Source organism: Amia ocellicauda, chromosome 11 (assembly GCF_036373705.1).
Source record: "Amia ocellicauda isolate fAmiCal2 chromosome 11, fAmiCal2.hap1, whole genome shotgun sequence".
Lineage (NCBI taxonomy): Eukaryota > Metazoa > Chordata > Actinopteri > Amiiformes > Amiidae > Amia > Amia ocellicauda.
In genome coordinates, this window is record NC_089860.1 from 34,246,360 (window position 1) to 34,258,766 (window position 12,407).

At 45.4% G+C, this 12,407-nt stretch overlaps 1 protein-coding gene across 1 annotated transcript; it reads left to right on the forward strand.

Annotated features, from left to right (window-relative positions):
• The first annotated feature begins 553 nt into the window (after positions 1 to 553).
• LOC136762751 (probable methyltransferase-like protein 24) lies at positions 554 to 11,355 on the forward strand. The gene is made up of 5 exons (XM_066716311.1): positions 554 to 989; positions 6,163 to 6,264; positions 7,848 to 7,981; positions 8,375 to 8,546; positions 9,425 to 11,355. Exons 1-5 carry the CDS (start codon positions 654 to 656, stop codon positions 9,815 to 9,817), a joined length of 1,137 nt encoding a protein of 378 aa, XP_066572408.1. The 5' UTR covers positions 554 to 653; the 3' UTR covers positions 9,818 to 11,355.
• Positions 11,356 to 12,407: the final 1,052 nt, after the last annotated feature.

The following is a 12,407-nucleotide window of genomic DNA, read 5'->3' on the forward strand; positions in this document are numbered from 1 at the left end:
TTGTTTGCAAGGAACCTTGATAAAAGGTTCAAATAAGAACCTTATGGGTTCCTCCACAGTATCAACCCCCGGAATATTAGAATATTAGAATGAGTTCTTATTAGAACCTTTACTTCTTAGAGTGTGGAGCCCCCCAGGACTGGAGTCTGACACCCCTGGTCTGTAGCATAGGTCCACTCAGTGGTTCTCAACCCTGGACCCATTACCCCGCTGATTTAAGTTGCAACCCAGCTTAGTCAGTTGCGCCATTAATTAGGCTAATAATTAATGAACTGAAAAGTTGGTTGCTTAAGAAAATCAGTTCCTTAACTTAACTTGAAACCCCTGCTGTTTTAAATAATAAAGGCTCTGATTTGGGAAATTATTAGTTCGATTAAGAGGTTAATGAAACTTGAGTTGGGCTGGAACAAAAACCCACAGCGTAGGGAACCACTGGATTAAGCAGTTTACGTTGATTACAGGTTCTAGTTTTATGGCCCTGGTGGAACCACGCCTATGGGATTTCCACTGAGATGGGCTGGACTTCGCGCCTGCCGGTTAACACAGCCTGTGCGCATCGCGGTGGGACGGATCGGAGACGGAGACGGAGACGGGGAGGGACGTGCGGCCGGCGGCGGCTCCTGCTCTGCGGCTGCGTTAGAGGCATGTGAGGAATGCGCTGCGGCCGCGGGCTGCGCTGGGCGCTCCTGCACGCCTGCCTGCTGCTCGGCCCGCTGCTGCTGCTCCTGCACATATTTGTGGGCATCCAAGTGCCAGGGGCTCGGGGCGGCTCCGAGGACCCCGGGGTCGCCTTCACCATCATCAGCATTGACAACAGCCGGAGAGAGGGAGAGCCGGGCGGGTCTGACCCGGGCAGTCCGCCGGAGAGGAGAGCTTATCCCCGGGGATGGAGAACCGGCAGACCCGAGTTTGTGGAGGAGGACCCGACCCCACAGACTGACTACATCCCCCCGATATACGAGGATGAGAATGAGGTGATGACCCGACAGGTAAAGTCTCTCTGCGCAATCATGATCTTTGTCCAGAAACGTGTGGCAGAGCTGTGATTACAGGTAGAAGTAACTTAACGCAACAGTAATAAAGTAAGTCGTTGGCAAAGTGATCTTCCACACAACGCATTGTGATTGTGGTCACCCTTGTTCATTGTGAAGATTTTCCCTTCTTACCAACCGATAACAGCAATTCCCCGTTTTAGCGCTAATCTGTGTGAGGAAGTTAACGGCGCGCCTTTGTCAGCTGTGCTGTTTTCAGCTGAATTGCTGTTCAGTGCCGTGGAAACGCGTATGGAAACGTGGGATGTAATCTGTCTGTGTCTCTGTCTGTGTCTGTGTCTCTGTCTGTGTCTCTGTCTGTGTCTGTGTCTCTGTCTCTGTCTGTGTCTCTGTCTGTGTCTCTGTGTCTCTGTCTCTGTCTCTGTCTGTGTCTCTGTCTGTGTCTGTGTCTCTGTCTGTGTCTCTGTCTGTGTCTGTGTCTGTGTCTCTGTCTGTGTCTCTGTCTGTGTCTCTGTGTCTCTGTCTCTGTCTGTGTCTCTGTCTGTGTCTCTGTCTGTGTCTCTGTCTGTGTCTGTGTCTCTGTCTCTGTCTCTGTCTCTGTCTCTGTCTCTGTCTGTGTCTCTGTCTGTGTCTCTGTCTCTGTCTGTGTCTGTGTCTCTGTGTCTCTGTCTCTGTCTGTGTCTCTGTCTCTGTCTGTGTCTCTGTCTGTGTCTCTGTCTGTTTCTCTGTCTGTTTCTCTGTCTGTGTCTCTGTCTGTGTCTGTGTCTCTGTCTGTGTCTCTGTCTGTGTCTGTGTCTCTGTCTGTGTCTGTGTCTCTGTCTCTGTCTCTGTCTGTGTCTCTGTCTGTGTCTCTGTCTGTGTCTCTGCCTCTGTCTCTGTCTCTGAAACTGGATAAGCCTGTGCGCATCCTTATTCTGTGCGTCTGGTCAAGAAATAGCCGACACTGATGCGCGCAAAGGAAACGCCTTTGATGTTTAGTGTACAGCTGCTGCACCTTTTAAATCTAATTATAAACTGTTAAACCTATTATTTATTGTTATTCAATGCAATTCAATTCAATTGAGCTAGTGGCACGACACGGTTAGTATTGCCAAGCATTTACAGCAAATAAGTAAATGTAACACAAATAATACAGGATACAGATCTTGCATTTGCGCGCCTTTGTCAGCTGTGCTGTTTTCAGCTGAATTGCTGTTCAGTGCCGTGGAAACGCGTATGGAAACGTGGGATGTAATCTGTCTGTGTCTCTGTCTCTGTCTGTGTCTGTGTCTCTGTCTCTGTCTGTGTCTCTGTGTCTCTGTCTCTGTCTGTGTCTCTGTCTGTGTCTGTGTCTCTGTGTCTCTGTCTCTGTCTCTGTCTCTGTCTGTGTCTCTGTCTGTGTCTCTGTCTGTGTCTCTGCCTCTGTCTCTGTCTCTGAAACTGGATAAGCCTGTGCGCATCCTTATTCTGTGCGTCTGGTCAAGAAATAGCCGACACTGATGCGCGCAAAGGAAACGCCTTTGATGTTTAGTGTACAGCTGCTGCACCTTTTAAATCTAATTATAAACTGTTAAACCTATTATTTATTGTTATTCAATGCAATTCAATTCAATTGAGCTAGTGGCACGACACGGTTAGTATTGCCAAGCATTTACAGCAAATAAGTAAATGTAACACAAATAATACAGGATACAGATCTTGCATTTACAAGAACAATCATTGCAAAAAGAAATAATAATAAAGTTATAAGCAGTACAATTTGGAGACATGTTTCTGCATTTCCCTCATGTTGTGGCAGTGCGTTGTTAATATTATTGTTTGTCTGTTGTTGTTTTAATGAGGATTAAATGTGTGCCACCTCTCTTGCAGATGTTGTAGAAGTGCCTGTCAGAGCAGAACAAGCTCTCTCTGTTTTAAGGAGTTCATACACTTTTACTAAATGACAGGGTTGCGAGTTTTCTTTTAACTGCCTTTTAATTAAAGTGCGTTTCGCTTGGAGGGAGCCTCTGTCGGGGGAAACTTTCCTGACCGGGCCTGTGAAGGATAAGCGGGGGTTGTGACCTCCACACAGAGTCACCTCCCCCCACCGCGGTGAAGGACTTTCCCAGACGGATGGGGGTGTCGAGTTTCTTTAAAAACATTAACAGGCCATTATAATCTCCCCCGGGGCTGCTCACCTGAGTGCTGTCAGACACTGTGAGCCAGATTAGTCAAGGAGAGAGAGGGAGAGAGAGAGAGAGACACTGCAGGGTTGAGTTTTACAGCACCGGGCATCTTGGAAACCAGAAAGTTAGTAGCTATTAATCTAAGAACATTAAAGAGGCAAGATAGCCATGAGACATTAACAACACGCTATGAAAGGTGTTGCACAGGATAAACACGACAACAGGGACAAACCCACACTTTAGTAGTAAAAACAGTCTGACAAAATGTATAAACAGGATTTTGTTGAATATACATCTACATATATACATATATACAGTTTACAGCTGCTGCCTCTTAAACACCACCAGGTTGTGTTATTGACTTTGTGTTCTTTGCGGCGGGGAGGACAGTGTGTGTGTGGGGGGGTTATACCATTAGAAGTAAGCATTTTATCTGTTCTATGAAAGTCTAACCTTGATTCTCAGGGGAACAGATACTCAATTAAGTTTTTATTGGCACTAGCATGACGTGGGGATTTGGTCTTGCTGCAGAATTCATTCTTCATCACTGTAGTTTAGATTTAATAGTCCAGTAGAGAGTTGTATGAGTCCTTTGCATTGGGTATAAAAAGCAAGTCTCAGCTGAAGAATGGACACACAATGTCCATTTTCTTTGATCTACTTTTCAGATGATGGTATTCTACTTTTACTTAAATTCTGTGTAACTGGTTTAGCACCTTAGAATAGTCATAACAAAGTTTAAATGAGATTAGAGACGTTCTACCCAAGTATTTTCTTGGTTTCTCCTCCTCACGGCACACAGGACTGCCCTTTTGTCCACTGCCATGTAACATTACTATTTCACTTCCTTTTTTCCCATCAAAACCTTGCAACAAAAACTAAAATAAGTCCTATTAGTCAGTGATGCCACGTGTGGGCGATTTCCCAAAGTAACACACACCCTGCTGGGCCGCACGGCACAAACCACAACCACACATAGCACAGTAAACAGGCTTCACATAAGTGTAAGCAAAATCGATAGAAAGCATGTTATGCTACGTCTGTTTCCCTCAGAACAGTCACGCTAATCGACGTTTCTTGTTTGTCATGTGTGTAAAGGCCTCGATGCGCTGGACCTGGAAAACTGTTTTGTCTCGACATAAAAGCGAACCCTTTGCCCTCTCCCTGCCAGTTCTCTGAGTCAGATCCTGCCTGAGAGTCGTGCCAGGAAGTCTCCTCCTTAAAACTTGTTTTTTTTCCCTTTAAATGGCAGGACAAGTGGTGTAATGTTGTACTCCTTTGTTTGGAGAATCTATTGATTATCCCCGAGCTATTTCAGACCAGATACCCCCGGCGGTCGCTGCGGCTTGTTGTGAAAGAGCAGGGTGGCCCTCGCGACCCGACCTCTGACCTTTGATCTCACCTCTGCCAATCCTTTTCAGAGAGTCCCTAGGCTGTGGCTGTTGCCAAGGGTAGCTGCCGTTCCCAGCCTCCAGAGACAGACAGGCAGGAGGGGTTCGCTGTGCACATAAACAGGCCGTTCAGACATTCTTCGCATTCTTCCACGATGTTTACTTTACTCCCTATAAGGTCTCTTTGCCTGATGTCTGGGAAACATCCAGTGCAGTAGGGTTGTCTGACCTTCACTTGAGTGCTTGCCTCCTGGCTACAGAGCTGAAAGGCCACAGATTGAGATCGCGTCCGTCCCGGGGGGGCAGAATGTCGAGGCAATCTGTTACCCCAGCCTGGTGACTCAAAGGGGGGCAGAATGTCGAGTGGATGCAATCTGTTACTCAGCGCTGGTGACTCAAGTTTCGGGCACAGAAAGCAAAGCAGAACAAAAAACGTCCTCGTTCTGAAGGGTCTGCAAGGTCCTGGATCGACGGTTCAATACAATTTCCTTTGAAAGGAGATGATGACAGCTCATCTCCGAAGTCTTCTCTCTCGCGGTCAGAGACGCGTTAGTGAAGCATCTGCCTCCGTGTTCAGTTAACATCGCTATTATTCAATAACGTGTGTTTTTCAAAGCTCGGATCTCAAACCGAGACCATTCTTGCACCAAGAGCCTCACACCTTTTAAGGTATCAATCAATCAGTTAAATTTGTATTTTGTATAGCGCCCTTCAAAGGGTATCTCCCACGAACAGTTCTGTGCATTGCATTTTAGTTTTAACATTTTTGCTTATCGGATTCCACACAGGTTATTTTGTAATGACTAAAACTGGTGTCAAGGTTCAAACCCAACCCCCCAGAACCCCCTGTGTCTTTAGATATTTGTTCCAGGTGACCTTTATATGGCCTGGACTCGCCGAACCTCTTAACTGAGCTATTTTCATGATTATTTTTCAAACCATCTGCCACACTCGGTTGCTGGATTCTGAACTACCCCACCTACAAGCAAAACGGTGGCAAATGACACAGTCTGTCCTCTGATTTGTGTGAGCAATGGTTGCTCTCCTGTAGCTGCATCTTAATAGGCTACCACCTCACGATGTCTAGACGTAGGTGGGAATTACATCGCATCAGGAAAAACAATGTATTTCGCAGTGTTAGTTCTCAGTGGCTGGGCTCGACTAGCTTCGGTCACAGGCAGCTGGGCGGTGAGACTTCGCACCCGAACGAGGAGAGCTCTGAGGTCCAATTTGCACTGATTTCTAATCCCGGAAAACTAATTAAGAGCTGTTAATTTAAAAAGCAGAGGCTTCAGTTACAGGGTTCGGTGAAGCTGAGTCTAAGAACTCGGTGGGAAAGAAAACCAGGCTGAGAGTAAACCATGACATTGTTAACAGACCAGTAAACGAAGGTTACTTGATTCTGACATGTATGGTAAACTGTAGTAAAGAATTACACCATCTGTAACAAGCTCAGAGAAAAGCCTTTTTACCTCAGTAGTGGTTGCCTCAGCTATTGTTATCATGTCAGGCGTCCAGTAAAACCTCTCCTCGGTTTGGCCCTGAAGGGTTTAGGGTTTAAGGGAGTTCACAAAGGACCCTGAAGTACACACTGGAGTAAAGTGAGCCTGGTGTAATACTTGTGTTCCCCCACAGGGAGGAGCCAGACGGGAGATTGAGCTGCAGCCCTGGGTCGATGGACGCCCGTCTTTCACCGCTGAGGTGGAGCGTTTCATCGCCTACATCACCACCCCACAGGTGCGCTCCTCCTCACGCACTGCGGGACCGATCATATGCAAGGGCACTATCAGACTAAGCATACGAAAATTGAGATTGAGACTATACACAGAATTCAAAGGGACATCCGTGCTTTACATGCCAGATAAAATCACAATTGGATGAAAAATGCAGGTGAAATTGGTTTGGATCTTTGGAGGATGGAAAGGGTGTGTGTAATCGGTGACAATGATTGTGTGTAACCTAATCAATACAGTATATTACTGGTAAACAGCTGTATCTTCATAAAAATAGTCACATTAGATTGGACAGGGCCTCTTGTTCTCATCATAACGACTGCAATAAGGGTTTCACAATAATTTCAAAATGGCTACATAACACTGGAAACCACCTTCATATGATCACGATTTTTATTTGTTTACAACTGAATGAAACCATGTAAACTATAATATGAGAAAGGAAATGCTAAATGAACAACACCCCCAACTGTAACCAGTGCTACAAATACTTACATACCTGCCAGGCCATTTGCAAAAATGACTGTGAAGAAAAATGAGCGCAGTAATGTTTTTTTATGTAGCCTGTGTGAAGGTGTTTTGAATGCTGCTCTGACAGGGTGTCAAACAAAGCGTGACCCTTAAAATACGTCAAGCGAAGCTGCTGCAGCCGATCCTATATACGAGCACATTAACCGCGGTGTTACTGATACAGACCTGTCAAAACCTCAACGGCTAAACTGCACTTTCTACATAAACACTGCGATAAGCGCGGGTGGCAATTTGCTTCTTGAGTGAAATCCTCTCTCCTCCCAAATGCTGACGGCCATAACTGAGGGAGACGGGGGGATCATTCCTGAAGTTCACCCCCTCGGGTTACGATCACCAGTTTCACACATCTGTTTCGTAAGCTGGACTTAATCTCTGGGCAGTAAATCTCCCTGCTCCCCCCCCTCTCGGTCCTGATGGTTCGCGGTTTGTCATGTTATTTTTCGAGTGACTTACTGTGCCGCCCCGAGACATCTCTGGGGAAGAGTCGGCTTCCGCTGCCCAGGCAGGGTCTAACCATGAACTGACAGCTTTGACAAAGACACGGGTCAATCAAACACCAGCCTGACGCGTTTCCCAGAGCCCTGTGACCCTCCCATACTACCTGAAAGCATCTGTGGAGTAGTTAAAGTGCAATTTTTGGCTTCCTCATTGCCGTGAGAAGTTTAGTTCCCCCAGATATGATCGGCTTCTGTTGATCGTTTCATCTTCGCCTGTCATTATTTGAGTCTGTTGAGACTTCAGGGCACAGATTGTGTTTAAACTCTTAGCAGGAAATACTAGAGCTCATTTCTACTGTGGCTGCTTATTATAGTCCACCATTAATACACTTCAATAAGTTGCTATCTCTTTGTATTGCCTTTGTGGACCCATATTAATTAAGTTCTCCTAGCAAACGGTCTTGAGCAAAACAAAGCAATCTAATTATTAAATTGCCGTTGTATCTGCTTTACTTTAAATGACGGACGTCTCTGGTGTCTCCTTCTATATTTAAACTCCAAACATTTGAAACCACCCCAGTAATTATACATGTCTGTGTGTGTTTATGTATCTCTTCAGGTGCAGTGTGGCCAGGAGTTGCGTCCGAGCAAGCAGCCGCACGTTGGGGGCCCAGGCGGCCCCTGGGCTGTGTGCCTGGAGGGCTGGTTCCTCCCCATGAAGGGATTGCATCCTTGTGTGGCCTACTCCTTCAGGTAGGGGACTGTTTATTTCTTCCATTACTCAGTGTTATTTGATAAAGTAAATAAACTAAAACACTAGACCAAAGAATAGTGATTGTAAAGAAATAAGTGTCGACACCAGGGGGAGTGTATGTTCAATATAGGTTCTCCACTGCCGGGTATTCAGGCCTGTTCCTGTTCCTCTGTCTTCTAGTTTTCATTACAACGTATCTCTGAATGATTTAGGCTTATCGAATCCTTATTGACTTTTAAAAATAGATATTGTAAATACTACTCCTTCCCAGTCGGTCATCCAATCAATAGCCTCATTGCCCATGTATACTATGGGACTTTGTTGAAGCTATTTGACAACTGCCCCTGAATGGGTAGATGCCCTCTGACCGTGTTCCTGCCCCTCCCCACCAGCATGGACCAGAAGGACAAGGATTTTGTGTCCGTGATGGCGGCCGCTGGCTGTGAGGTGCACCAGTTTGACCCGGGCAGAAGAGACAGACAGACCCCAGGAGAGGTGCATCAACACCAGACTTGGCTGGACTGGCGCAACCTCAGGGCTGGGCACAGTAAAGCCACACCGAGGAAACCATCACACTATTTATAATACCCAGCTGAGGTGGGCATCATATTTTTGGGAGTTCGTGAGATTTCAGCAGGCTGGTATCATTGTAATTGTAATATCAGAGTACGTACTTTACTATTCATTTCAAAACTATTTATTTTAGATGTTTTCAATAAGCAGGACTTCTGCTTTAAGGGAGGGCTGTGATGTGATTCACAACCACATGAATAGTGGTTAGAAAGAGAAGTCCAGATGTGTTGATGTAGAAAGAGAAGAAGGACAGTAGTTCGCTTGCAGTCAGATAGTTCACTACCATTTACTTTTTGCAGTTAATCACCTAAATTGTCCCCCCCAAAAAGTGTTTTCAGTGTTTTCATCTTGTCACATGGCCTGGTCATTCCGTATGTGCCATTCATGAGCACATTGATATGTACAAAGTGGGTTTCTGCTATCAATATTTCATAAAATCCATTTCAGGTAGGAAGAACAAGTTTCTTTTTTTGCTTTACTGGAGTTGAGAAGAAAAACCAAGCTTGCATTAAATCAGCATCCCAGCGCAGGGTGAGACAGAAGCAGTGCCTCCCTCAGTAGCAACATCGAAGCCAGCGAAGTCACAGGACTGCAGCTCCGCAGGATTAACCGCCTCGGAGAGTCTTCACATCTCTCTCCCCGAGGCCAACAGGGACCGAGCGTTAGAAGCAAAAACTCGAGTCGGGCTCTGAAGTCAGTTTCAGGCTTGAAGCAACTAGACGTTCTCCCTGCTAGATGGCACTGTGGTACCGTTAGGAGCGAGAGCCTCTTCAGAGCTGTTTGGTCCAGGATGTGAGGAGAACTGAAAGAGGGTGGACCTGTTTTATTTCTAAGTATTATCATGACTATAGCTTGTAGGTGTATGACATCATCAGAGCCGCCACTCACAGCGCCCTGACAGTGTCAGAAGCTCGTGCTCATGTGTCTGTATCTTTCTCTCCGTGGCGCAGGTGGAGTATGTCAATGCGGACCTGGAGAGTGCGGAGTGGAGGGTGGTGGAGGGCTGGGTTCTGGACGGCACTCTGAGGCAGATCCAGCAGCTGGTTCTCACGGTTCACCTGCAGTGGGCCGGGTTCGAGGTGGCCGGCAGCAGCCAGGAGGTGGTGCGGTTCTGGTACAGCGTGATGCGGGAGCTGCATGCCAGCGGGTATCGGCTACTGCACAGCGCCAGGGGGCCGGGCCGGGCCGTACTGCGCCACATGCTCGCCAACGCCAGCAGCACCTACACTCTGAGCTGGGTCAACACCAGGTGGAGCTACTGAGCTCACAGACTCCTTCTCGGGCAACTCGATCCTTTCAACTCTTCTGGAAGAGTGATGGAGCAAAACTGCGGTCATTTCAAACACAGAAAGGGAAAAGAAAAGACTGATTTACTATGATGATGATGGTATTGCATATCAGACCTGGAATAAATATTGATATCACATGTTAACCTATATTTCAGATCTGTTTTGACATAATTATTTTGTCAGAAATGTGACCGCTGATGAAAACATGAAGGTTGGAAGCGAGGAAGCCATTGAGCTCATCTTTGTAGTAAGGAATTGACTTATTTCGTCCAGCTGCTGTTCCGCTGAAAAATGTTGCGCCTTTTTATCTCCTGATAATCCCAAAGACCGATGGGAAAATAAATGTTTGTTCCAAATACACAATCTCTTTTCCATACCTTTTTTTTTCTTGATAGATGTGCAAATCCTTTTCCAAATTTTGGAAGAAAGAATTTGCCATTCCAACTCATTTATTTGACAGTTATTAAGGATCTGAAATGAATACTCTGAAATGCCCAAAATGTTTTTAATCCATACTTATTCCAGGCCTGAATGTTAAATTGTTACTGTTGTACATGTTGGCAGAAAATAACAATTACAATCTTATTTTTATCAATTCACAAGCCATGAATATACACACAAAGCACCTGGTATTTAACCTCTGCGTTCTGGGTTACGTCTGTTTATATTGCGTAACATTTAAGACATTTAAACCGCAAGCTTCAGCATAGCACAAACAAAACCTACTTGCATTTCCTATCCATGCTACAAACACTGCGCGCATCTCCTATAACCAGCTCTGATATTCCTGATGACAATTTACAATGAAATGTCCTTACTGTTTATTTCACTGGTGCCTTTTTGTGGGAACACCACTAGAAAACCAGGGCCCTGAGGCCGATATAGGAACCAATACCAGTATAGCACAGAAAAATAAGTCCTCCTTTGTTTACACTTATGAGCACTACATTGCCATATTGTGATACTTCAGGGTCATAGTATAATTTCAGAGGTAATATATGCCCTCTAGTGGAATTGAATATATTTACAGACAGTTGAAAATTTGGCACAACCAGTGTGTTATTGTTTGATGAATCAATGATATTATAGATTGCTGTAGCACACCTTAGGACAGGAGTGCACTGGAAGCCGTGGTCTCTGACTCTCCCTGAAATGGTCTGCTGTGTATTGTGTGTACTGGAAATTAAAAGAGAGACTTTGTACCAGAAACCCTTGTAAGTCAGAAGGGACTATAGCAGATGTCCCAGGTGAGGAACACTGTCTACAAACGCACTAATGAGGAACAGGAGCAGGAGGTTGTGAGCATGAATCCCTAGGTAAGATAGACACTCCCATCATTAGAAAGCCTGTATGATACGGTGATTAATTTGTCTGTCGAGATGCACTATAATGGAAGTGTTACTTTTGCTTTGTCTATTTGTTTTTTGTTGTCATTGTTATATTTTGTATACTATTCTGCTGTCCTCTGTCTTTGTTCAAATGAATAAAGTTCATTCAAAGAAAGCACAAAACGTCTGATCAGTTCTCGGCCGCAGAGTTTTCCTCCTCAGTCTGTCTGCTGTGCAGTTGAACCCCCAGCTGAACACATGAAGCTGTGTTTTCAGATTTACTGCTGGTTGTGATTGACAGAAACCTGCTGGACTTGCAGGACTGCCCACCGATAGCCCAGAGCCATCTCTACAGGATGCCATTCTTGCTGGAACAGATAGAGACACGTGGGAAATATTCAAATAGAAACCTAACCGAAGAACACAAGCCCACAAAATGGAATAGCAAGGAGGAATAGATCAAACTACACAAATCAGAGCAAGTTCTAAACCCATAGTGCCTTCAGGATGTCGGTTGCTTCTTTACTAAGAAACCTGCTTAGCGGTTAATAAGAGTTTACTTAATGGGCTTTTGGAGAAATTATAAGATTCTGTGAGTTGATTACTGCTTCACACTCTGGAGCTCAGCTTTAAAGGATTAGGATTTGTAACATGTCAGAACTGGGGTCTTGGTCAGATGGTTTAAGTTAGCTAAGGTAGGACACTAGGAGGCATCTCACAACCCGTCTCTCTACCACACACTTCGGAGTTGGGGTACTTCCTTAGAATGACATCACAAGGTCTTGGCACTCAGACGACCTAGAAGCCATTGATCTACACCTCTGAAAATGTCAGACACGTTTATATGTCTTCAGCCTTAACAAATGTTGCTCCAAAATGTGATAAAGCAAACACACAACACTTAATCCTCACATTAATAAGCAAATACAGTAGTTTGTGTGAATATTTATTATTATTATTAAATCCTGCTCTGTAGAACTGATCAGTTGGAAACCGGGCCTCATTTCTTCCCTGTAGGGGAGAATTGGTCGAGTCATTGGGAGCTCAGATACAAAGAAAGGTTATTCGCCTTGAACTGTTACACTGCAGACTGAAAACGCCCACAGTGAGGAATGTTGTGCAAACTGCCAATCCCAGGACGTGAAAGGAGCCTTGTGGACTCGCTTTGATCAGAGCGGGGGAATTCAGAAACCCCGCTGATCCCCTCCGTGTCAAGGTTGATCTTCTAACAGAAT